Here is a 26,342-nt window from a genome sequence, read left to right as displayed (position 1 = left end):
GTAAGCCAGTTTGGTAAAAATTAAAACGGTTACTGGCTGCATCTTTAAAAATATATATATATAAAATATATATATAAAATATATTTTATTTTATATATATATATAAAATAAAAATATATAATATTTTTATTGAATGAAAGAACTTCAGTGTGAAAACAGGTACTCCTGTCATAAGCAGTGAACTGTTAATATCTGTTCATGGCAGATTTGAGAGGCAGCAACATAGAGATGGGTTTTTTGCTTTTGTTTTTTTTTAATTTTTCAAATGGAAAATCCATTTCCGGCAGAATCACAAAGCCAAGTAAGTAGCAAGTTGCTCTTCATCAACCAGGATCATTTATTCTTGGCATCTAGATTAGGGAGGACCACAGGACCACATTAGGAAGACTTTTCTTCAGAGCCTGACTTTTCTTTGCCATTCTCTCTCTGAAAAGGGTCTCTTCAGTCTCTCTTCCAAAGTAGATTCTTCTCCGCCCTCCAACCCCTCTTCCTTTGTGAGCCAGGTGCTAGAGTTTATACTTGGCAAGGCACCAAAAAAAAAAAAAAAAATTGCTCCTTAGCAGGCTCACGTAAGTAATAACCTAAAGGAAATACCTGTATCTATGAATAGTTGTTTACAAACTGTGATTCATGGGGTCTCAAGGGGTTATGTAGCAATTTGGGAGACTGGTTGGATGGGACATGTTTTGACTATTTCGTCACTGACAGGCCTTGAGTTTTCTGAAGTCTTCTTACAGTACTAGGCCACAGGTAACACATAAACTCTCAAGTTGTATCTACAGGACATCAAAATAGCTATCTAATTTGAGCAAATCAGTTATTTATAAAGCATATTCATTTAAAATGAGAGAACTGGTTGTTTTGCATCATGAAAGAGGTAAAACAAACATATATAGATATATTTTTTGAATTCTATACCTGATTGTATTAGAGTTGAATGGAAGCCATCATAGTATGATTCAAATTATTATTGCCTTGAACCTGTGAGAAGATGACTACCTCCAAGGGAAAGAATTGATATGTTTTGAGTATCTGCCAAGTGCTTTACAAACAGTCTCACTTAATCACTCAGCACTGCTATGAGGTGGGGATCACATAGCCCCATTTTACAGATGAGGACATTACAGTTCAGAGAGGTTAGACAACTTTTCTGACGTCACATAAACAACATATGATTGAGCTGGAGTTGACCTTAGGTCTGTGTGTCTACCAAGCCGGTGCTCTGTCCTTCACACCACACCCAGAAGATGAGCCAGGGCAATGCCACTCGGGCCTTACTCCATCACTGCATGTAAGCCATGCCAGACTGTTCAAGTCCCACACAGCTCCATGAAAGGAAATGCCTCGTTTGTTTAGAAACTCCTATAGATCAACCCTTCCTGGCACACAGCATTAACCAAAATCTTGACTTCAAAAATACAACAAGCAGTTAGTCACTGTTCCAGGAAAAGACCAGTTTCCCCACATTTGGATATTATTAGGTCATCTCTTAACTATATTTTTCTGTGGTTAATTTGATTTCTTTTTTTGCTTGTTTGTTTTAATCAAAGTGATACAGGCACATATTTTAAAGAATCCAATTTATATGGTTTGTCGTGAAAAACAGTAGTCCCTTGTACCTCCTATCAGCACCATTCTCCCTACTCCAAAGGCAACCATATTCAACATTTTTAGCTATTTTGTTTTGTTGGTTTGATTAATTGGTTGACTGAGGTCTTTGGCATTTACTTCTACAACTTTAAGTATACTTTATTTGCCTATCCTGCTAATTTGATTTTTTTGAAGTGTAGGCATTTTCCATTGACTTCTTACTGTGCAATATAAGGACATAGCTTTCTTCACGACCCTTCCCCTCCCCCCGTCACACGCATCCCCCCCTCCTCATCTCTTCATCCACTCAATATCATTAGATCATAATTTTGGTTAGATTGATACTTAGTGTTTATGTTAAAGCCAGTATGTAAGTGTTATTTATAGGTAAGCTCTGTCATTTATATACTATAATTCTTTTTCCTTTCTTTCTGGCTCAAACTTGTTTCCTTGGAGTTGGTTTTTATTTGTTTTGTCAAATATTCTGGGTACTATCAAAAACTGAACCCCAAACTCCCCATCAATTTGTTCAAGCTTCTTTTTCTGAAAATGATCAAACGCATTAGAGATTCTTTCATTTTCACCTTCTTCAAGAACTCTCTCCTCGAACCTTGTAACATGCATCAATGAGATGGATGGTCCCGGACACCAGGTGCACACTTGCCACCCAGGTTCTCCCTTTCCTGTCTCCTGGGAACTCCCTTTGCCTGGATCTTGGCTCCACTGTCTTCCTCTGTCTTGCTTCATCCCCTCATTTGGGTGGAGCACATCTGGAGTAGCTTCTGAGAATGGATGGAAGAGCAGTAAACATTTTGGGGAACTTACATGACTAAAATTCAGCTTGTTTTCTGTTTTCACATTCCCAAATTTCTAACCTTTCATATTTTCTACATCCTCTGAATCTCATACAATTTGCTTTTTAAAAAAGTCTCTTAAACTGGCAGGCCCCAGACTGACAGGAGTATTCCAGTGACAGTGTGGAGAATGTAATGCAGAATGACTTTGTGATTCCTGAATCTGGTACTCTAAATTCCTTCTGCCACAGTTGCATACTGCAGTTATTGTACATCTGTCTTTCCTGACTACATGTGTTCCTATTTAGGATTAACAACTCTCAACTTTGTCAAGGTCATTTTGAATTCCGTTCTTATATTCTGGGGTGTTAATAACCCTGTTTCTAAGCATCAGCCATAAACTGAGCTTCATAAATATCATCCAAATTACTAATAAGGCACATATAGCACTTCTAGACCCTCAGACTTGCTGCCATCTTGTGCAACAGCTAATTCCGAAAGACTGCAAACTATTAAACAATAGCAAAGCTGGATACATATGACATAATCATTTCTTCGTAAAGAAAAGAATACTTTGACTGTTGAGTTTCAAGTTCTGAGTTCTGGGGGATTTATCCTGGTATTTTTGCTAGGGTGTTCAGCTTCTGCTTTTCAAAGGCAATCTCTTCCCTTATTTAAAAAATGAGGTGGTATATAATTATTTTTCCAGACCTCAAGCATTCATTCTGTTAATACTAAACAGATATAATTAAAGAGGCAGCAAAGCATAGTAAAAGAGCACTCACTTGAAGCACAGTGAGAGGACCAATGCTGCTAACATTTCTCTGTGATCCAGTATTTGTTGGATGTACTAATAATCCAATAATAATTAATCCACCAAATGTGTATTGAGCACCGATTATGTTCCAGGTACTATGGTAGGCACTGGGGCTACAGAGTGAAAAGGATAGACACGGTCCCAACTTTTGTTAAATAAGACAATAGATACTGAGCAAGTAATAACAAGTTGACCATTACAGTAACTTAACCTCTGTGGGACCCAGTTTCCTCATGAATAAAACAAAGAAAATAATAATACCACTTCACTAGTTCAAATAAGGTAATACAGTAGAAAAACTCTATTAGCTTTCTTTTTTTCCCAGACAAACCATAAGCATCTACTAGCTGTGATTTGCTAGGCGCAGGGAGCATATCTTACTCGTCTCCGTAACCTCAGCAAGTAGGCAGTGTTTGTCAAGTTAGCAGGAAGTCAACATGCGTGTGCTGAGCAAGCGACAACTCCAAAAGAAGATGAACCTGTATTTTCACACAACTGAAAGTCTTTTCATTTTCTTACCAAGACTATCCACCCATTTGTGAATATATGAACTTTATGAAATTCGAAAGCACAAGGTAACTGTATTTTATAGTAAAATGTTTCCATTTAGCATGTCACCATCATTAAGGTATATATGCTAGAATAACTGAAATAATACAGCATTTAAATTTTATCTATGTCACTTCATATAGCAAGGAATTTTCCCTAAATAATTTCTGAGGGTAGGGTATAATTTGGGGGGTATTTGACAAAATTATTTGAGATTTTAAAAGCACCTAAATAGGACACTCAAAACAAATAAATTACTTTGAATCTCAAAGTGAAATGTAAAAAACAAAAAATTTTTTTAATTTCACTCTCAAGCAAAGTTTCAGCCTACAGAAAAAATTTCTAACTTTGCTAAAACACATTCAAATACGTGTTTGAAATGTCAACTGACCTGCTTCTCAGCAAGCCTTCAAGATTAATGGAGTTTAAATCTTTGGACACTAAAATTTGTATAGCAGACAGAGCAGGTAATTCCTTCCATGTTGGCTTTATTCCCCCGAAGGGCCTAAGGGATAAACTGACTTCTGTTCTTCTCATGGAACCACACAGTGGAAAGGCTGGAAGGGGGTCTAGGAATTGTCCAGTTCAGCTGACTTATTTTTCAGAGGAGGGACAATAGAGGCCCAGAGAGGTAAGATGATTTGCCAGTTGCACAGCTGGGACGAGAACCAAAGTCTCCTCTTCTCTGGGACAGGAAGCAGCGGCAGCCTGCTGAAAACATTGCCTGGTATCCCGGGAATTTGCTTGTCTGCTGTGTGGAGATAGTCTGACCCTGGAGAGTCTAATTCCAAGACAGTTACAAATACATTCCAGCTAAAGATGTATCTTCATTTTAATCGAAATAGAATGGCAGACCAACACCTCCAGTTGTTTTGTTTAAGAATAGAAAAATAAAAATCCTTTATCTCATATTATAAAAGCTCTACTCCTTAATATAAGTGAACGGAAAGTCCTCCTGAGAGCCTTATTCAACCACAACAGAGGTTCCCAACACATCGGCCTAATTGACTGGTGTACCCCAAAGCTGGTTCATTGCTTCTTTCACTCCTCCTACCCACTTCCTTCCCCACTCGAGAACCTCACTGACAGCAACAATTCTCCTCGAATTCATCTATAACAGGTTTTAACCCCTTTCTCTTGGCCTCTCCTTCCACTATCACGAGATCTCAAAACAAAACAAAAACCCAGAAAGTAGTTCCTCTTCACAAGTTTGGGAACCTCTAATCTGGTGTTTCATAAATTATAAAATGGAGTCATGGCACAAGCATGGAACTGAGGAGCGCTCAGATCCAGTGCAAATATGGCTCTGATTCTAAACTCCTGAGGAAGTCTTCAATCTCTCTCAGGCTCAACTTCATCTCTAAACTAGAGGTGATCATGCTTACCCCATAGAGTTGTTGTGGAGATTAACTGAAGACATATTTAAATGTCTACCACACTTGTCCGGTACATGGTAAACCCTCATTCTTTTCCATCTCTCTTTGTGGCTCACATTTTCTCCGTTTTCTAGGAACCCAGCTGAATATGCAAGTATTGTCATTCATTATACAATTCTCCCTACTCGTACATATATTGGAATTTTCCATTATAAAAAAGTTTTTAATAAAACAATTTAACATTTTCTGATGTTAGCAATGTTCAGTAAGCACAAACAATCTTTCAATCATGTGATTTGGGTAATAATACATTTTAAAAAGAACAATAATTTAGAAGCTAGAGAATATCATGTCATTCAAATTGAGACATCTTATAAATTACCCAATGTTCTTAAGGAGGTTTTATTCTAATATGTGAACTATATGACAAGGCTATAGTAGTTGACTACCTTAACTATTACCTATGAAATCGTATTCTGATGATGTTTATACATATTTGGAAAATATTATTTTTATCAAAAATATTACCTATTTCTCCTTTCAGTTTATGTAATTCAGAATAATTATGGGATTAATCACCCCCAAGTTGGGTATCTTTTTCAAACAAACTGGATTTGTCATCAGTTATCATATATAGCCTGAATGTTATCCAATAACAGATGAAATCATTTATAGTTTGATACATTTAAATAAAACTAGTGAGTTCATGGGTCAGAATAAATATTTGTTTATATTTTTTAGAAAGTACTATCCTCCACTTCAGAGGCAGTATTTTGCATTTTGTGATAAAAGTTCATGCTTTTTACTTACACTATAAAATATAAACATTTTAATTTATGATTCTGTGTGTCACTTGGGACCAATGTGGTTAAATAGGGCCAGCTCACTTGATCTCTCTAAATTTCAGTCTCCCAAGTTAGATAAATAAGAATATCTTATATTTATAATGATACTTTTCTTTTAAAGAGTTCGTAAGGTATTGGACTACACTATCATTAATTCTGAAACACTCCTGTAGACTTAGTTAAGGGCATCTATTAAATGCAGCTTACCAAATGGGAACCACAGGCTGAATGACCTTTCCAAGGTCACACAGATAGAGGGTTATAAGGGTCAAATGATATGACGTGTGCAAGAGTTTGACAACCACTAAGTGTTACATGAATGCAAGGTACGACCAGAGATATAAACTGATTTGTGATGAGTTCTTATAGTTATTGGCTGCTATTCTTAATACTCATTTCCCTTGACTTTCTAGCTAAAACCAAAATTATATTTGCCACCAAAAAAACCTCATAGAACACAGTGAGGAATAAGGAAAAATTGGGACCTATACAGAACTCCTTGGAGATATGGTGCCATGTTATTTTTGTATATATTAATAGTGACCCTGCTATTGAAATAGCCTCCGTAATTCATTCACTTATTTATTTTTGAAGAATAAAACAATTAATACACTTCAATTTAGAAAAGAATAAAACGATTAAGTTTGGAATTCTGACCAAACTCTAACTAGGGGATTGACTTTCAGTACTTCTGAATCTCTCTTGCTGAATCTACTCAATTTCCTACTTGACTAGAGAATTACTGAGAAATCTTGTAGTGCATTTTCAGTATTTGCTACATGATGCTCTCCACACAGCTACAGGATATCAGCAAAATTTGTGTGTTGTTCTCCCTTATTCTCAGAATTGTTTCAGAGTATAATGAGCTGCCTCAAAGGGGTCTGAAGTCTTCTAGTGAAAGGTGTTTAGGACATGCCAAATACTGTGGTTGCTATGAAAATTATCAGCCAACTAGAAACATCAGCTATTTTATGCCAAAAACAGTGTTTTAACAATGATTCATTTTTGGTCATTAGATGATTATTCTGAGTTCTCATTATCTTGAAACTATATTGGCACCAAGAAAAAAATAGGTTTACAAATTTAGCTTCTTTTATGTGATGGTTCCATCTCTCATGTACCAACCATAAATTCTTTGCCTCCGGGACTGCAAATGCTTTAGGATGTAATGGAAAGTTGGTATCACATGGCAAGATATTTGTTCCCATTGCAGAGTGAGGCCAGCTCTGAAATTTAAACCCTAATGAGAACAAGTATGTAAATGAGAACAGCCAAACCAAACAGATGAAGAAAACAAAGCCCAAGGAGTCTATTAAAGTCATTTTTTTAAGCCTAGGTAGTCATTAATCCATTGCATTTAGACTCTGTGAATTCAAAATAGTCTTTCTTCCCAATAGTTTGTTACTATAATTACATATCTATAAGACCTACATTTTAAAAGATAAGAATTTTCAGCACTAGAGTGGTTCTATTTATTATATTTTCCTATGTAAAGGAAATGTTATTTAAACTAGACTATTATACCAAATATTAAGAGCATTTCAATGGGACTTGAATTAAATATGATTAACTGAAAAATTGTGCTGAACACTGGAATTTGACACAACATTGTAAAATGATTATAAATCAATAAAAAATGTTAAAAAAAAAAAAAAAGAATGGCTAATGTCAAAGGAATGTGTATTCTTGATCAGAATTTCAATCTTATACTTTCTATAGAATACTGAAGAAGATGTATTCTCAAGGACTTTTGCGTATGATCCAATATACAGCTTGCATAATTTCTGATATTTTTGCAAAAAATAAAATTGCTTCAATAAAAAGGTTTTTCAGAATTTTGTCTAATAATTAAAATAATTTATTTTCCTTTCTTTTAAAGATACATGTTTAATAAGGACCTGATTTTGCAGGGACTTTCCTTCTACCAATGTTCCATGATTTTAGGCATGTTTACTGCTTTACTTTCCTAATATTGAATAAAAACATTGTTGGATGTTGTAGAAAGGGAAAATTCATTTACTTTTATAATATCTATTGAGAATCTAATACGTGCCAGACTTTATTATAGGTCTTGCAAAAATAAGAATGAATGAGACAGGTGAAAGACCTTGTCCTCCTTGGAACAATCTATTTTAGTGTGGAAAGACAGACAACAAATAAAAGAAGTAAACAACATAATATATTAGAAGGTAATAAGTGTGATAGAGAAAAACAAAGCAAGAAAAAGGAATGGATGTGGGAGGGGCTTGAAGTTTTAACTAGTGTAGTTGGAAAGGTGACATTTGAACAAAGATTTGAAGAAGGTAGGGGGAATTAGGCATGCAAATATCTCAGGAAAGAAGAAGCAGGTACAATAAGTGCAAAGGTCCTGAGGCAGGAGAAGCATCTTGGGGGAATCAGGCAATAACTAGCATATTTGAAGTGTTACCAAAGCTAAAACAAAAATATTTTGTGAACCCATTTATATGTTGGCTGTTGCATGCAAAACCAAGACAACAATCTTGTCCTTTGGGAGTCTAGATTTATAAAATCTTAAAATCAAAAATAGTCATCCTCTCATTCAACTTCCTTACTTTACATATAAAGAATATGAGACCCAGAGAAAGTACCACCTGTGCAAGGACACATAACTAGATAGAATGCTGCAGAGTCTACAATAGAACAAAGGTTTCCTGACACCCCAATTTCTTTCAACTTTACTTCTCATATTTTAATTATTTTTGTTTTTTATGTCCTTTTAATTCCTTTTTAGTTTCATAAATTTGTTAAAATGTCTCAGCATTAATTTGATTCAACTGAAAAAGTACTAGTCATTCTTAAAGTTATCTTTTTAAAAAAAATTTTATTGAAGTGTAGTTGATTTACAATGTTAGTTTCCAGTGTGTAGCAAAGTGATTCAGTTATAATATACATTTTTTTTTCTTTTCAGATTCTTTTCCATGATATGTTATTACAAGAAATTGAATATAGTTCCCTGTGCTATAATGTCATCTTTTGATGCCATTCAAATATATACTGTCCCTGAGGGACAATTTATCTCTGGACAGCAATTATAAAGTATCATCCATCACATAATTAAAATTGTAGTCTTGTCTGTTGTTATACCTTTACAACATTACTTTTGGTTTAGGTGGTGTGTGAGTATATTTTTTTATATAATAGTAATGCATACAGGTAAAAATTACATGTGATCACTGCAGAAAATTTGGAAATTTTAAAAATTAAGGCAAAAAAAGCCTCTAATCTCATCATCCAGAGATAGCCACTATTTAAATGCTGATATATTTTCCCCCAAATTCTTATCCTATGCATATATATAAGTAATCTTCTCCCAAAGATGAGATACAGTATTGTTCAATGTCTTTTAGCTTAATATTCTACCATATTTAACATTTTTTAAATATAAAATGATGGCAAATATTCATCTTTAAAATGGTTTTGATTTTTGAAAACATAAGTCAACTAGAAGTAAAGTACATCAATAGGGTAGGCTACGAAATATGAGTGGTATTTTTCTACCCATAACAAAGTGCTATTGAAAGTGATTTGATCAATATTCATAAGCTTCATAATTAAGTTATAAAATAATTTAGAGGTCTTAGAATGATATTAACAAAAATGCCACAATGAGACATGTAAAACTCTTACAGAATTTGCACAACAATCTTAGCATGCTACCCTTTTCTTTTTCAAGTCTTAATGCTTTGTAATCATACTTTCTAGAACACCAAATTCTTCTTTTTTTTTTTTTTTGTATTATTATTTTTTTGGCAGGGGAAGGCAATTAAAACACCAAATTCTATATGAGATGATGGATGTTTGCTAAACTTGTGGTAATCATTTCATGACATAAGTGAATCAAATCATGCTATACACTTTAACTTTAAAAAATAAAACAAAACAAAAAATGTCATCAAATAATAAACAACATACTTCAAAAGTACTGGATAAGGTAAGTAAACTTTCTTTTCCTTTCTGTTTGGAATTTATAGCAGTCCATTCACATATGCATAGAAGCCTATGGTACAAAACATCTAGGTATTTCTTCTCCTGTGTAAAACTAGGAAGATAGATGAGCTTTGTGTGCCCCAGAGAAAGGAATAATGGCCTATGCATCTATGTCTATTGAAGCTCTCAGACATGATAGTCCTGCTTTGGAGTTTACCATGGTAAGAACTAATTTAACCTTTGTACACAAAGACCTGGAATTGGGAGAAGATAAAGGAGTGAAGGAAGTGGCCAGGCCAGTTGTCTCCACCAGTGCACCAGAGTGTAACCTCATTAAAGAATGCTATCTTAGCATTCTCTTGCTAACAAAGAAATAGCCCATGAAACAGAGTAGAAGTCCCTTATAAGGAAATAAGAAGTAGTAATCTCTAGAAGAAAGTTAACCCACCAATACCAAAATCTATAGCCTTGCCTCCTACCTCTTCCATCAAGCTTCTTCCTTATGGCTCTTCTATGACTGACTGAATGCTTCAAAGCATCCCTAGATTTATCTATGTCTATTTTTATCTTATTGGAAAAATGAGGCTCACCCCTGAGTCTCCCTAAAATTAGTTCTACTTGTTAGAAGTTCTCCTTGTCAGGTGGTTCTGTCACATTTATCTAATAATTACATTTAAACAAAATGGGTTTTTTCACTGTTTTTCAGAGTTGGCTTTTTTTTTTTTAAGTGGGGCATTTCAAGTTCTTCTTGAGTAGTCAAAATCACTGCCACTAAGTTAGCTAGGGTTTCATTGAGAAAAAGATTTCTCTTACAGGTATTAATCAATTGTTTTGCTTTATATAAAGGTATTAAATCTCTGTATGAGAAATGTCATGGAGATTGTTAGCTATCTCTACCATTTTGGTATGATGCAATATTATAGCCCAATAGAAAGAAACTTAGCTTTGACTATACTATGAGAACTTTAGATCTGTCTAAACATAACAGACAACATATTCTAAACTATGAGAGGTTAAGAAAACAAAAAGGTTTCTTCTTAAATGTAAATCAGATCATGTTAATCCTCTGCTTATAACCCTCCTGTGGCTTCCCTTCACATTAAAAAAAAAAAAATACAAATGTTTTTACTTGGCCTCTGCTCCTCAGATGCCCGCATCTCCCTCCCCACCACAGCCTGGTTTTTACCTCAGGGCCATTGTCTGCACCTATCTTTCTTCCTTAAACTCTAGCTACTGACAGCGAGTTTGCCGCAAAGAGCCTTTCCTCAGGCGCCCTTGCCCTGACCTTCCATTATTGTTTTGTTTCTCCTTAACACTTATGAGTATCTGAAATTACAAACATTTTGAAAATTTGGTATCTGTCCCCCTACCAAAATATAAGACCTACTAGAACAGGGGCTTACCTTAGCTTGTCTAGTTCATAACTGTTTTCCTCAAGTCTAGCAAAGAGGCCAGCACATTGTAGATTTCTAAATATATTTGAATGAAGGAACAAACAGATAGTTAAAGCTGTTTGTTCAAAATATAAGGTCAGTGCTACTAGGAGATTTTTTTCCTTACACCAAAATAAAATATTTCAAATGAAATATTAAAAATCAAAATTATTTTCAAAATTACTTTAAACACAGTAGTTCAGCTGAAAGAAATTCAGTAGAGAATACTTGGATAATGTGAATAAATCATTAGCACATAATTTCTCTTTCTTGAAAATATGCATTTTTGTGGGAGGGGTTGATTTTTTTTCCTTAGAGGGTAGAACCATTGTATTGATGGAGTATCTATAAAGCAAGTAAGAATGAAATAGTTATAAGCCAAATATCTAGAATTAGATAAGTTGGTGAATAAATATATGCAATATGCAAAAAAGAAAAATTAGTATCAAAATCCAGAAAAAAATAGGGTGAAGACGGAGAAAATATTCTAAATATTTGAAGATGAAAATATATTTGTATCTAGTTTAAAAGTAGGTAAATGCCACAAAATGGGTGTCATAGTTAATACTATTGTTATTATTCATTAGGGATTTGATGGCCACAACTGGAATGACCCTATGGCTAACATTTCATCTTGATTTTGTATTTTGCCTCTATTCCCCCTCTTCTCCAAAGATCCCAAGTTACAGATGGGGAAGGGAAGTGAGTATTAATTTGCAGAGAAGCAGCTCATTACATGGACATTTTAAGTAACACTCAAATCCTTGTGCAAACATGGATCGTGAGTTGAGCTTTTAATGACTGTGAATGCTGTCAAAGTAGGATTTCAAGCACTCTAAAGTTAAATGTTAAAAGTGTGTTGTTTCCAGTGACTAAAGAACTAGCTATTTTTGAATTAAAACATAACTTCAAATACAAAGTAGTCAAGATTTTATCTATGCCTTTCAAACCTTCATTCCTATGAATTAAAAGTAGTCCAATCAGCTAGGTTAGAATGATCAGATTATTAGTCAAGAACACTTAGACCATCCTTCATGTCCAAATAAAGTTTATACAAGTTTCTACACTCAACACATTTTTTAACTTTATAAAATGATAATAGTAACATACAAAGGAAACTATAACACAGAAGTCTAGAAATTGGTGATGTCTTTCAATGTTCTTTTATAGTGTAAGATTTACAACTTAAAATTACAGGTATGTCATCACTTGAAATGATATGTAATCACATCTGTGCATACACCAAATTCATATACACAGGAAGGACAGAATAGATGATGATGACTTACCTTACCAAAGGATATGCCATTGGATGTCTGTAAATAACTATTTCATCTATGACAGAATATGGCTTCTTCATAAAATCATGTACACCTAGTAACTTTCCTTTTTAATTAACAAGTTGTTTTAACAATATTACTGCCGATAGTATCACATTGAGTTGTTATCCTTGCAAAGATGCCAAAACACTGCCACGTGTTACCTTTTTCCATGCATTAAAGAATGGCCGATTTCCAGACTTCTGGGTTATAGTACTAACTAGGATTGATAGTTTAACACCCTTTTAGCATAAGGTTGCTTCTTTGTAGTAGTAGGGAAACCGAGGGGTTATTAGACTTTTTAGCAGTCAAAAAACAAGTTTATAGTAAAACTGGAGCTTACTCTTGATCTCAAGTTCTCTCCAATTAGGCAATGTAGATTTCTTTAATTTTATCCCAAGTGGTCACATAAATGTTCTTTTTTAAAAAAGTAATATAATCATTAATAGATTTTTCTACTATAGTTGTCCTACACTGCATCATTTAAGCTAGATTTCAAAACCACAGAACTAATACTTAAGTATCTGAATTAATTCCATAATAAAAGAAAATAGGCCTTAATAGGACATTATATTTATCATTGGTTGAAAATGCACCCCTTTCTTCCACCAAATTGCTTTATTTTTTCTGAACTTCAAAGGTCTTTGGGATTCAAGGAAATCTTCAGTATTAAAAAAAGACATTGTTTCATAGTATATAAAACTCTAGAAGAGTATCTAACAGAACTTTTCTTCAAATGTGAAAATTTTACACATTTCAATCTCAAGCAAAGTTTGTACATCTCAATCAGATTATGTTTTTCTTTATAAAAGTATTCAAGGAATTTTATTAGCCTTAGTCCTCTTTGATTGCATTTTTTTTTTCCTTTTTGGATGATATTACACAATGGCCTCACTGCAAGGGCTTATTAATAAGATATTGTTCCAGAAATGGAAACCTAGGAAAATCATAGTAGTAAGTGCCACTTGTTTAGACAACTGATATTTATTTCCAGCAAATGATTTTTGGCGCCTGAAAACTAGTCCAACATTTTGTATTTTTCTAACAATTTAGTGATAAAAAATATGGAAAATAAACATAAGTGATTTCTAAATCCCAGAAAAACTTGTTGGCTGGGATACAGGCTGTCCAGTTCCTAAAGCACACAAGGGAGTGCTCAATAAATGTCACCGTCTGACTGATGGTATTAATTCTAAAAGGTTGCTTCTCTTCACCTAGGCAGTTGCTTCATTTTTCACTGAAAGTTTGATTTTGTTTTCTCTATACCAGAGTGCTGAGATTAATGTACCATTACTATTTTAAATATAATATTCAGTCATTGGGGGAGGGGGGAGGTTTTCTTGAGTATCTGTCAACATTCCAGAATCTTGTGACTGTGAAATAATTTTTCATCTGGTAACTGATATGATTAGATAATGACCTAGTAGAATTTGGGGGTATGATGCTCTCAGATGATGAAAAGACCTTGCTGCAGCAGTTGTTTCTTGCTTTGTTTTGTTTTTTCCAATCAGTGGAAACAGTCCTTAGTTTCTAAGTCATTTTTTCCCCATGCATTGTTCTTCCTAAATGTACTTCCCATATACTGCTTCAAATTAAGCCTTTGAGGAAATAGAACAGTCAAGTTGGAGGTTCTGGAGCAGTAATCAAGGATTCCCACAGTTTCCACCTACAGTTTCTGTGTACAGGCACAGAGCTAGATAGTTGCGTTAAGATCCCTAGTCTGGAGGTTTGAGAATTGAGGGATCTCCCCAGATCCAGGGAGTTAGGCTACCAAGTTACTTCCTATGAACTCTCCACACATAAAGCAAACATACTTGCACGTATATCCTGTTTCTATCATTTTAATTAGTTACATGAAAGCTTTTAATCTTTTGTGTAATCTTAAGAGATTACATAGCTTTTTGTAGTTTGATGATAGATATGATTTTTTGTCCTCTATAAAGTGATTTCACACTTATCTGCAACAACCAGAATTCTTATCATTTTTTCATAGAAATTTTATGCAATAAATTACTCTCATTTTTAAAGAGAAAATTTATAAAAGAATCTAGGGCCTTTAAAGCTTTTGGAAACTTTACTCTCAAGAGAACTATGTTATTAGTTCAAACACACACAAATCCTTAAACATATAAACAAAACATTTTAACTTTATAAATCTTATTTTTTGCTAAGAAGTCTTTTAACATTTTTAGCCTCATCCTTACCAGAAATATAGACCACTTACAGATCTCTTCTAAATTATCTTTGTCATCACTTTCATTTCATAATAAATGCTTTACAGGTTCTTTCAGGAGAAATGATCTTACAGATTACTTTAAGATTTTTCCTTTAAATGTGTGATGATTTAAGAGTATCATAACAAGTAATCAAGAAGTTTATGTAATAAGATAATGTAATGGGACAAGCAGGCATACAATGTTTATTTTTCCAAAAGCCGCACACTCAACATCACCCACTGATCACCACTTTTAACAGTCTGGTAAATTAATCCAAACTGAAATTAACCTTTTATAAGTTCATACTGGATGTAACCAGTTGATCTAACTTACTGATGGAAAACTGTCTCCAACAATTACTGAAATCACAGATTTAGAAATGAAGCATTCCATTAGCCATCTCTGCCACTATAACAGTATGATGTTACACTTTGTTCCTTTACTCTCTCCCACCCCCTTAAGGAACAGGGGTGTTAGTATGTGCTCTTATTTCACATCCTAACCTCAGTCACTTGGGTTTGGAGGACATGGTTTCTACTAAGGTTAATGATGTACCTCAGTACATTATTTACAATTAAGGACCTAAAAAATTCTCTGTAAATTTTAATTATCAAAACATCTTTTGGGATAAAAAGTATTTCTATTCTTCAAAGATTAGAGAACTGAATACAATGATTAACTGATTTATGTCAGTCATCATATGACTGCTAAACCTGTAATAGATATGAAAATTTGATTTCTATCAAGACAGCTTAGATTTTACCTAGATGATGTATTAATATGTCAAAGTTCAAGAGCTGCCCTCCTCATTTTTCTGTTTAAAAGAATGACCTTACCACTTTTTCCACCAGAAAGGAACTAAATGATGATAAATTCTCTAGTACTTTCATAGCTGCTTTCTGGATAGGAAAGGGTGCTTCCTAACTTCTGATTGTTCGTGGCCCAATCCAAACCATCTAACACTCTGGCTCCAACTAAGAGCTTTAGAATAAACAAAAGAAAGAACTACAGCTATTTAACGCAGTAGGTTCTACATTTATGGAACCCATAAGCTGATTTCGTGCTGAAAGTAAAAACAGTCTCAAGATGTTTAAATGAACTCTTCGATGCTGGAATCACAACAAATACAGGAAAATTAGGAATATGTTGGTAACCTCTAGTCTTTTTTTAAACTGACCTCACCCAGGGCAAGTAACCATCTCCCGATGCCATTGTTGGAGACAGAATTTCTGGCTTAAAGATCCTTTTTCTGACTCAGTCTGGCTTGCTATTCTTGGTTAATCATCCCCATTTTTCTCAACATTTCACTCCTCTGACTATAGAGGATAACACTTGTTTTCAGTAAAGACTTTTTAAGTGATTCCGTTCCTCCAGCCGTCTCCCTCTTTATCCTAGCTAAATCCCACCAACCCCCATTCCTATCGCCTCGTTGCACGGAGATTTTGCTAAACATTAGACACAGCAAGCACATGACCTCCAGTCTCCCAGTGTCTTGGAACAAACCGATACAAAAACACTCGATTGGCTGGGTTGTAAGCTTCTCTAGGCTTGGAATGTAAGTCTTTCGCTCCTCCACTCTTCAAAGAGCTACAGAGCAAAATTTAAATTTTAAAAATTTTTAAATAAAAAAGAAACCGCTCCCCTTTTTTAACCTATAGCCCCGCCTACCGCCCCCCCAGCCTCCACGCGAAACTCTGCAGGAAACCGGAGGGGCGGGGCAGTGACGTCACGACGCCGGTGCGTCACGGAACGGCGGCGGCTGCGGCGCTGGCGGCGGCTGCGGCAGCGGCGGCATTTTAGTCAGCAGCGGCGGCGGCAGCGGGGCTGCTGCTCCTCCCAGCATCCCTGGCGCGGCCATTTCAGCCCCATCTTGGCCGAGGGGAGGGAGCTGCAGCCGCCGCTTCAGCAGTTTGAATTTCAGTTTCTCCAGGGCCTGCGAACTGGGCGCACTGAGGAGGAGCCGAAGAAGCTATCGCCGCTACATCACACAGCCGGAGCGCCGCCGCTCACCGTCCAGCTGGCCGCCGCCCCTCACTCTCTCAAGAGCCGCGAGGGGAGGCCGAGACCGCCGCCGCCGCTCGCCGGCCCGCGGGGGTGGCTCCCCCTGTGAGAGGAGGACCGAGCCGGCTTTCCCCTCCCCCGGAGCGGGTTTCCGCCAGAGACAGTCGACATGTCCCTGGGGCTGAGCTCCGGCTAGAGCCGGGGAGGGAGGGCCGCCCGCCTGCGCCAAAGCTCCGCCAGCTCTTGGCTGAATCAGGAATCCCCGGCTCCGGACTCGCCACTCCTTCTTCCCTCGGCGTCCGAAAGCCCGGAGCTGACGCCGGCGCTGGCTCAAGGAGCTGGAGCGGGGCAGCACCGCCCCTCACGCCGCCGCCGCCTCCTCCTCCTCCCCTTCGCCCTCCCACTCCCACCCCCAGTCAAGGCCTGCTGACCGCGCCGAGCGCCGAGCTGGACTGACCACGGTGGCCCAGAGACGGGAGGAAGCAGCAGCCGACCCGCCCCTGAGATCGCGCTCTCGCCGCCACTGAGGGGATTGAATTGAGGCGCCGCGGCTGCGGGAAGCGAGAAGGAAGGCGGAGCCGCCGCGTGAGTGAGACGGGGGCTGAGCCGAAGAGACCAACACCGAGAAGGAAACAGGAGGAGGATGTCTCACCGAGGGACCGGCACCCAGATTAGCCCGTGACTCTTCCAGCGGCGGGCCTCAGAGCCCAGCGCGGACTCGGACTTTGTCTTTGGGGGACCGTGCCCTGCCCTTCCTGGTTTCCGGCAAGATCGCAGAGGAGCCGGCGTGCCTCTCTGCCCTCCAGCCTTCCTCACCATGTCCAAGATGCCGGCCAAGAAGAAGAGCTGCTTCCAGATCACCAGTGTCACCACGGCCCAGGTGGCCACTAGCATCACCGAGGACACCGAGAGCCTGGACGACCCGGACGAGTCACGCACAGAGGACGTGTCCTCCGAGATATTCGACGTATCTCGGGCCACGGATTACGGCCCCGAGGAGGTCTGCGAGCGCAGCTCCTCTGAAGAGACGCTCAACAATGTTGGGGATGCGGAGACTCCCGGGACCGTCTCCCCAAACCTCCTCCTAGACGGGCAGCTGGCGGCCGCGGCAGCCGCTCCCGCCAATGGAGGAGGAGCCGTTTCGGCTCGGAGCGTGGCTGGGGCCCTGGCCAGTACCCTGGCGGCGGCCGCCACCTCGGCCCCCTCTTCGGGGGCTCCTGGCGCCCCTCCGGTCGCAGGCCCCTCCTCCGGGCCAGGGACTGCCGCCCCATCGCAGCCCCCCACCACTTGTAGTTCCCGTTTTCGTGTGATCAAGCTGGACCACGGGAGCGGGGAGCCCTATAGACGCGGCCGATGGACGTGTATGGAATACTACGAGCGGGATTCCGACAGCAGCGTCCTGACTCGGTCCGGGGATTGCATTAGGCACAGCAATACTTTTGACCAGACTGCGGATCGGGACAGTGGTCTGGGCGCCACCGGAGGGTCGGTGGTGGTGGTGGTGGCCTCCATGCCGGGGGCGCACGGTCCCGACTCGGGAACTGACAGTTCCTTGACTGCTGTGTCACAGCTGCCCCCGTCAGAGAAGATGAGCCAGCCCTCTCCGGCCCCGCCGCAGAGTTTTGGCGTTGGGCAGCCGCAGCCGCCGCCGCCGCCCGTAGGTGGGGCTGTGGCTCCGAGCTCCGCTCCGCCGCCGCCGTTCCCGGGAGCCGCGGGCGGGCAGCCGCAGATGATGGCAGCCCCGCCGACCAGCCAGCCCCAAGGCGCCGGGCCGGCTGTCGTCCCCCAGGGGCCCAACGGACAGGCCCTGCCGCTGACGAATGTAACCTTGGCGCAGCCCAGCCCGGCCGTCGGCGCTTCTGGCGCGCCGCCGCCCCAGCAGTTTGCGTATCCCCAGCCTCAGATTCCGCCAGGCCATCTACTTCCCGTCCAGCCCGCGGGCCAGAGTGAGTACTTGCAGCCGCACGTGGCCGGGCTGCAGCCGCCCAGCCCGGCGCAGCCCTCGTCCACAGGCGCCGGAGCGGGCCTCGCTGCGGCGGCCAGCCTCCCCGTGGGCCCCGGCCAGAACGCCTCTTCCGCGGGCGCGCAGATGATGGGCGCGCCTCCCCTGCCGGGCGAAGCCGTGGCCCCGGGGCCAAGCCCCGCGCCGGGCGGACCGGCCGCGCCCGGTCAACTGGCCGGAGTGCCCCCGGCGGCCGTGGGAGGCGCAGTGCCCCCGGGCCTTGTTCCTGCCGGGTCTGGGCCGCCCCAGCTTGCGCCTCCGCCGCAGATGGGTGGCAGTGGCGCGCCGTCGGCGGTGCCTGGGGGCCCTCACGCCATGGTGCCCGGAGTTCCCAACGTGCCTGCAGCCGCGCCCGCTCCCAGCGTGCCTAGTGTGTCTACCACTTCTGTTACTATGCCAAATGTACCCGCGCCTCTGGCCCAGTCGCAGCAGCTGAGCAGCCACCCGCCAGTCAGCAGGAGCGGCAGCATAATCCAGCACGCTGGGCTGCCCTTAGCGCCAGGCATCGCCAGCGCACCGACGAGTCTACCGCAGTCTGACCTAAGCCAGTTTCAGACTCAGACCCAGCCTTTAGTCGGGCCAGTTGACGATACTAGAAGAAAATCAGAACCCCTACCTCAACCACCACTTTCTCTCATTGCTGAAAATAAGCCTGTTGTGAAGCCTCCTGTTGCAGATGCCCTGGCAAACCCCCTTCAGTTAACACCTATGAACAGTCTCGCCACATCTGTATTCAGCATAGCTATTCCTGTTGATGGTGATGAAGACAGGTATGGAAATCTTATTTGAAATATTTGATAGAAATGCTTGGCCATACGTTGTAGTTTAGAATGCAGCTCTGGGAGAGTCTTTTTTCAAACTGCGGCCTTTAGTATTTCTAAATATAAAAATTAGTCTGTTTAGTAAAATTGATCTATCAGTTCTTAAAACGACATTAGTTTTAGATCACTGATGTTAAAAAAAGTGTGTAATGAGAGAATTGGTCTTGTCATAGTTGTTTAAAAGCACTAAAGTTGGATAGGAATGCAACATTATTTTTTCAAAAGGGTGGATTTTAGCTTAATCCTCTCAATTTAGAAGTGGTAGGTAGTAGGTTATGCCCCATAGGATTGTCTCTTTCTTAGATATCAATCACACTTGAACACTTAATGGCAGAATGTCTTCTCAGTGTGAGTTTTGAGACTGAGATATAAAATTGGTTAGATATTTCCCATTCTGGAAAACCAGAAAACCCCCTAGTAGAGAGCCATGTAAGGTGTCTATTCCAGTGTATCTGGAAAGGCTGGAGAGATAATGGTGAAATGTCAGATCCAGCTTTGAAGAGCGTATCTTCATTCAGCCCTTTAATAAAAGAGGACAGAAGGTCAGGAGGCTACCCAGTGACTTCTTTAAGATACATTTTTTAAAGCAAAAAAATGTATTGGAAAGATTTTCTTATCGTCCATCAGTCTTTTTACTATAGGAGAGATAAGAGACTTTGTAGTTCGTGAAATTAGAGTAATTTTATAGTAAAAGATAAACGTCAACAATTGGCTCCCTCTATTAAAGGGAAGCTTTTTAAATAGTTTAAGTGCAAATTGCTGTATTGCCGTACCAATTCTACAATAGTTGATGTTTGGTTATAGTTTATTTAGGATTTTAAGTGGTTTTGAGGAAATGTCACAGAAAATTTGGCATAATGTGATGCAAATTTTTAAAAACTGACTTGTTACCAAAAATTACATTTAAAAATTGCAGTGAAAGATTTAGGTACTTTACAGTTAGAAATTTATTTGCCGAGGTTTTGTTTGGAGAGAAGTTAATTTTAGCTGTGTTAAAAGATCAGAACTATTTTTTTATGTTTCTAGAATAATTGGTATGTAGAATACAATGAGACCTGTTAAAGCTTTTTCTTCCTATTTTCTTCTGAGTTCCTTCACATTCTTTTCTTAACTTTTCATTTCTAATTAGCTTTATATTTTTGTTATATACTTCTGTTGGTTTGAAAAATGCTCACTGAAATTCATCGTCTCTGCTTTTTGTAATTCAAAGTTCATCTTTTTTTGTAGGTGACTTGCTTGTGGGGAGTCTTTCTTCCATTTGAGAACTCTTAGAGAATACCACGTGTCCATAAGTGAGCTCAGCTAGCTAGTCATTGAGAAATTTTATATGGATGGGACTACCAAGTAAAGAAAACTGATTCCACAAGCCACTCAGGAAAATCCCTCTACATTTTCTGCCATATTTCACTTTTCACACATAGGGGCACACCTGAAATGCAGATTGAGTTTATTTGTTCACATTTGGTAATAATCAATAGGCATCTTCCCTTTTCTAGCTGCCAGAAGCCATTTTTTTCTGATGGGTTTGTAAATAACCATTTGCTTACCTCTCTGTTCCTGTTGTACACTGCCTCCGTATCTCTCCAAAAAAATGACTGGTTTCCCAACCCTTCCCCACCCCAAAAACATGCACACCTATAAATGAGGAAGGTGTTTTCTCTCCTCTTTAACACCTCTCTCAGTTTACAGCATTTGTAGTTATATTCCCCAGAACTTAAATGTGATGATATGGCATGAAGCAGAGAGATGTGTTGATAAATGGAAACTCTGGGATGTATTCTTTAGGGTATGACCTCAAAGATACATTTATTTCTCACCTTATTAAGAGTTGATAATTTCAAGAGTCTCATTTCCAAACATGTGACTATTTGAACTACAGATACTACTGTATCAGTGTTCTTATCAATTGCAACAGTTAATCCAGTGCAGGGGTTTTTATGTGTGTGTAGTCCTATTTTAAGTGTGGCACTTTCCTCCCTCACCTAGTCTTTTAAAATTTGCCTTGCTTATCAAATGTGCATTTCTAATTTTTGTTACAGTCTTTCATTGGTTTTTAATTTAACATGCTAGTTTCCAAGATGTAATCTTACACATTTGACTGTTTTGACACTCGACCTACATACCTGGTGAAGGAATGAATCCATTAAGTAGAAATAGTTTGGGGTTTTTTTGTTTGTTTTTTAATGGAAAACCTTTGTAAAAGAGAGAGCATTTTAAAGCTGTATGCTTGAAATTAAATAACACAGTTTTTCTAGGCGTATGTTTGAATTACTGAGATGAGTACTTTTGAGGAGACAGTACTAACAAAATCATGATTTTAATATGGTGATTATAGGTTGCCTTCTTAAATTAAAATCTTCATACAGTTTTATTTGCAGTCATTCAAATGTAAAATAAAACTCATTGGAGTAGGAAGCTTTGAGTAATTATGACTTAAATTTTGTGAATAGGTTGACAAGTTTCAGCTCCTTGGGAAATATTTGTAAAAAAAAAAAAGATGTTAGCCTTTTTTAAAATGTTAAGATGTTAGTAAACGCAGTCTATTTCTTTGAGAAAATGAAGAAAAATGAAAGATTAACAAAAATGATTGAGGTGGTTTAGGTTGATATATTGAAAACGCTATCTTGTGATTTTGGCTCCGTTACCTAATACAAGGATCTCTGTTGGCTTGTTTTGAGACCGTTTATTTGAATCATACCTTATATACTATCATAACTTTAAAAGAGCTGATGGTTGTATATACAAAGTAAGAGAATTGCCTTTTGACCCTATATTATTAATTAAGGTACAGTTTATATATCATTCTAGCTTATGGTCAGTTTTTGAGATTCTTCAAATTGATTTTGTGTAAACTGAGGGATATAATAATGGTTGAAAATATATTTAAAAATGCATAAACAATTTTATAGTGAATATTACAAAATATGTTTAAACTACCTACACGCTTAACAGGCTTCATTTTGGTAAATTGGGGGAGGTGCAGAATATTACTGGCCCTTTTGGAAAAGGAACACAGTACAGATCATTTTCCATAGATAGCTGACCAGTGTGAACTCTGTAGGCCACATTCCAGGAACTCTTATGAATGGCAGCAATTGTGAACTGTCAACTGCAACCAAAAGACTGTTGAAAACCTGATTGTAAGGATCCTTTAATGGCAGATATCTTTATATCTTGTTAATGGTTTTATTTGTGTACTTTGCTGCTGATAAAATTATTATAAATTGTGAATGTTAAGTAGTGTGTCTTAGTAAGTGATATAAATACAAATTTTGTAGAGTTATAGATATGTATCTATATACGTATATGTATGAGGTATCTCATATATACGTACACTTTTTTTAATTGAGTTGTTTTTTTCTTACTTGATGTTCAAGGGAGAGGATTATGTACATGTATATCAGGAGGCAGAACTGTCACTCCTATCTTTATTTTAAAATCTGTAGATAACTTTTTAGAGCTCTGAAAAGTCTTAGTGCATTTAGTCTTTAAAAATGAAAGCTTCTTGAATCTGTATTTCTTGGGAGCTTATGGTTCTTTATTGATAGTGATTGTGGAGATAATGTTGCCTTGCAGCTTTACATTTGGTGTTTAAGTCTCACCCTAGATACCATCTTATGCCTAAGTACTCTCACCAAGTGTTTTGTAATCAAAGTGTAATATCCTGTGTATGAGTGACATTATTATTTAGTTTGGAAATTAACATTGATGCATTCATCAAGTTTCATGCTAATATGCTTTAGTCCTAAGCATGGTTCTGAGTTAAGGAAATTATCATAGATCTCCAGAAAGATTGATGATCCAAAAGTGCCTGAAATTCCCAAAACCAAGAGCTGTGTCAGTAGGAGTATGGCCTTTTTTATTCACAATGACACATATATTGCTTAAAATTTTGTGTGAATTAAACTGAACATTGGTTAACTTTTTAGAAAATATAAGAGGTTTTTATGTGTGTGGGTAAGGCACTCAGAGTAACTATTTTAGTAACATTTGTTTTTTCCTTGTAAGGAATGGAGGGTATCTTGAACCAAATTGCCTTTATGAGAAGTCATTGTTTTACGGTACTGGTAGCGAGCTATATATGTTTTCTTCTTTGTGAGAATGTAATACCAATCTATTTGTTCTTTGAGAATTCTGCTGGCACTAATTTGGAAGTGGTAGAATGTGATCTTGGATTTATGGATCTGGTACTTGCTTATTTGGAATGGAGTTGAGCATCACAAGGGTTTGGAAGTAGTTATGCTCTCTAGTGTCCTCTGGTAACAGAGATCAGCCCCACCAACCAGATGGAAAGGAAATCAAAGTGAAATGAATGGTTGATAGGGGAGTATAAAAGGATCTCGACTTTTCTTTCCTGAAATGGTAGAAGCTGGGGGGTTGTGGGAGTAGAGAGTAATGGCAGATAACCAAGACAAAAGGAAATGTAATGAAATGACATGAAATATGGTCTCAGAAGGAATAGGAACACTTGTTACTAGTGAGGAACAGCGGTTTAATTCCTTCTTTTAATAATTGTTTTAGACCAGTATGTATTTACTTTTAATAAGAAAGCTTAATAGTTGACAGTATTTAAGGGGTAGATGTAGAAAAACTCCTGAATTGGAATAAATCCTTTAAGTTTGTTTTTTCCTTATAAACTAGTGGACTTGTGATTTGAGGCCGTTCTTTTAAATGGTATAATATGAATGACTGCACAAAGAATATACATACCCTGAAGCATTGGTATAAATTTAAGTCTTTCCCAGAGCAGTTCTTGAACCAATACCAAATTTCTCAATATTTGTTATGTTCTTAATCTGGCATTGCTTTGGGTAAAAATTGGGACTGCTCCTTAAAGATTTAGGAACAGTAACCAATTTGTGTCATTCCTATACATCATTACATGACTTTCATAATATATTTTAATGTATTCACTTCAAATTTGGCTGGTAATACTAAAGGTATATTGATTATCTGCTTTACCTTTAAAAAATATGTGCATAATTTCTAGTTTTAAATCAGGTGAATTAAATTTCATCTGTGCTACTCTGGGTTACTTACCTCTCAAATTTAAAGCCCAAAGTCTGATTACAGTATTTAGTTTTATTTCTTTGTACCCAAGCTACCCTTTGTTAAAAAGAATGAACTGTCATTCTTTAAGTTTTACCATATATGATGGTTATGTGAAAATTCTGTAGATTGAGTTAATAATTTTAATAATGTTCACCTAGGATATAGACAATTAGTAAATGTCCTGATAATTTATACTCATCAGAGTAGTTAAGACAAATAAGTGAAGTCTGAATGTTAAATTGCTTAAAGCCTCCTTTTCCGTAAGGTCTCACTAAAATTTGACTAAAGAATATTTATATATAGAAGAGAGACTATAATTAATATGTCAGTTATTGTAAATAATGCTGATCTGTTTTAAATGTTGTCTGTGATGGTTTAGGCTGTCCATCTTCATTATTTCACAAGTAAGTTGTTTAATCTGTGTGTGAGGGATATCCAAAGCAAAGTTTAAGGCCAACAGGCTCCTAAAGTAGAAGTAGAATTCAGTTTTACTAAATGATTTTGTAAGTTAAACCAAAACAAATCCTTGGTATATGGTCTACCTAGCCTTTGAAAACAAAACAAAAACAAAAAAGGAGAGGGAGTTCTTGATCAAATAAGATCAGTAGTGTGTTTAGGTATATACTATAGCATACCGTATGAGTGACCATTACAGACAATGGAGTCAGACATGCCTGGGCCGAAATCCAACTGTGCTGCATGCTTGAGGCATTTGACCTTGAGCTAGTTATTTGTTTCCCCATATGAAAAATGGGGATAATACCTACCTTGGAGAGTTTGAGAGGATTAAATGAGGTATGCTAGTAATTTGTGAACAGTCCATACATAAGTTAAGACAGCATCCATGGCAAGCATACATCACAGAAACATCAATATTTCAGTGTTTAAATTGAACACCCCTTGACATACTACAAATCATACCAAGAGTCTTTTTTTGATCCAGAAGGGTAATTGCATGGTATGGTTGTAACCAGAGAAGAGGAGACATTGTTTTAGGCCGGAAAAGTCAGGATGTAGTAAGAAGTACAGCAAATTTTGTTCTAATCCTGGCTCTTCTACCACTTAGCCAATTTCTTTGGTCGAGTCATTCAACTTCCTTGGTTTTCCTCATTGATGAAATTAGAATTTGAGCCTTTGGTCAGATTTTAAAATTCCCTAAGTATGAATCCATACATAGTCATGTTTCATGACGGAGCTGCCAACTTAAACCTTCCTCTTGTCAAATCCTTTTCCTTCCTCCAGACTATTGTGTGACCAAAAAAATGAAGTTTGCAAATAGTCCTTAAGTAGGTTGAATGCCAGGAATACACTTAAAAGTGGCAAGATGTCAGTCATTCAACTTTCCTTGTGCTTTCTGAGTTGTAAGTATAGGAAAGCAGAAATAAGACTATCCTGCCCTCCAAGATCTCAGGCTATATGAAAATTATCAGTTGTATACTGTGATATACACTATAGGCTGCGATGGAATAAATTTAAGGTATTAATGGGAAAAATTAGGACATCAAGTCAGATTGATGTGGGGAGACTAGACTGATTTCTGTTTAAAATTAATTTATTCTCTGCATAGGTAATACATTTA

At 38.2% G+C, this 26,342-nt stretch overlaps 1 protein-coding gene across 3 annotated transcripts in view; it reads left to right on the top strand.

The window, feature by feature from the left end:
* The first annotated feature begins 16,646 nt into the window (after nt 1-16,646).
* Nucleotides 16,647-26,342, top strand: part of TSC22D2 (TSC22 domain family member 2) — a 47,759-nt gene continuing 38,063 nt past the window's right edge. For 2 of the 3 annotated variants that reach the window (XM_045506931.2, XM_010970417.3), the window contains exon 1: nt 16,649-19,660. In XM_045506931.2, the coding sequence (XP_045362887.2) occupies nt 17,706-19,660 (1,955 nt within the window). In that variant the 5' untranslated portion in view covers nt 16,649-17,705. Of the gene's footprint in view, nt 19,661-26,342 lie in introns of all 3 variants that reach the window. The other variant, XR_012509007.1, reaches the window with a different exon arrangement.

Source organism: Camelus bactrianus, chromosome 1, assembly GCF_048773025.1.
Source record: "Camelus bactrianus isolate YW-2024 breed Bactrian camel chromosome 1, ASM4877302v1, whole genome shotgun sequence".
NCBI lineage: Eukaryota > Metazoa > Chordata > Mammalia > Artiodactyla > Camelidae > Camelus > Camelus bactrianus.
This window is presented reverse-complemented; position numbering and strand designations above follow the sequence as displayed.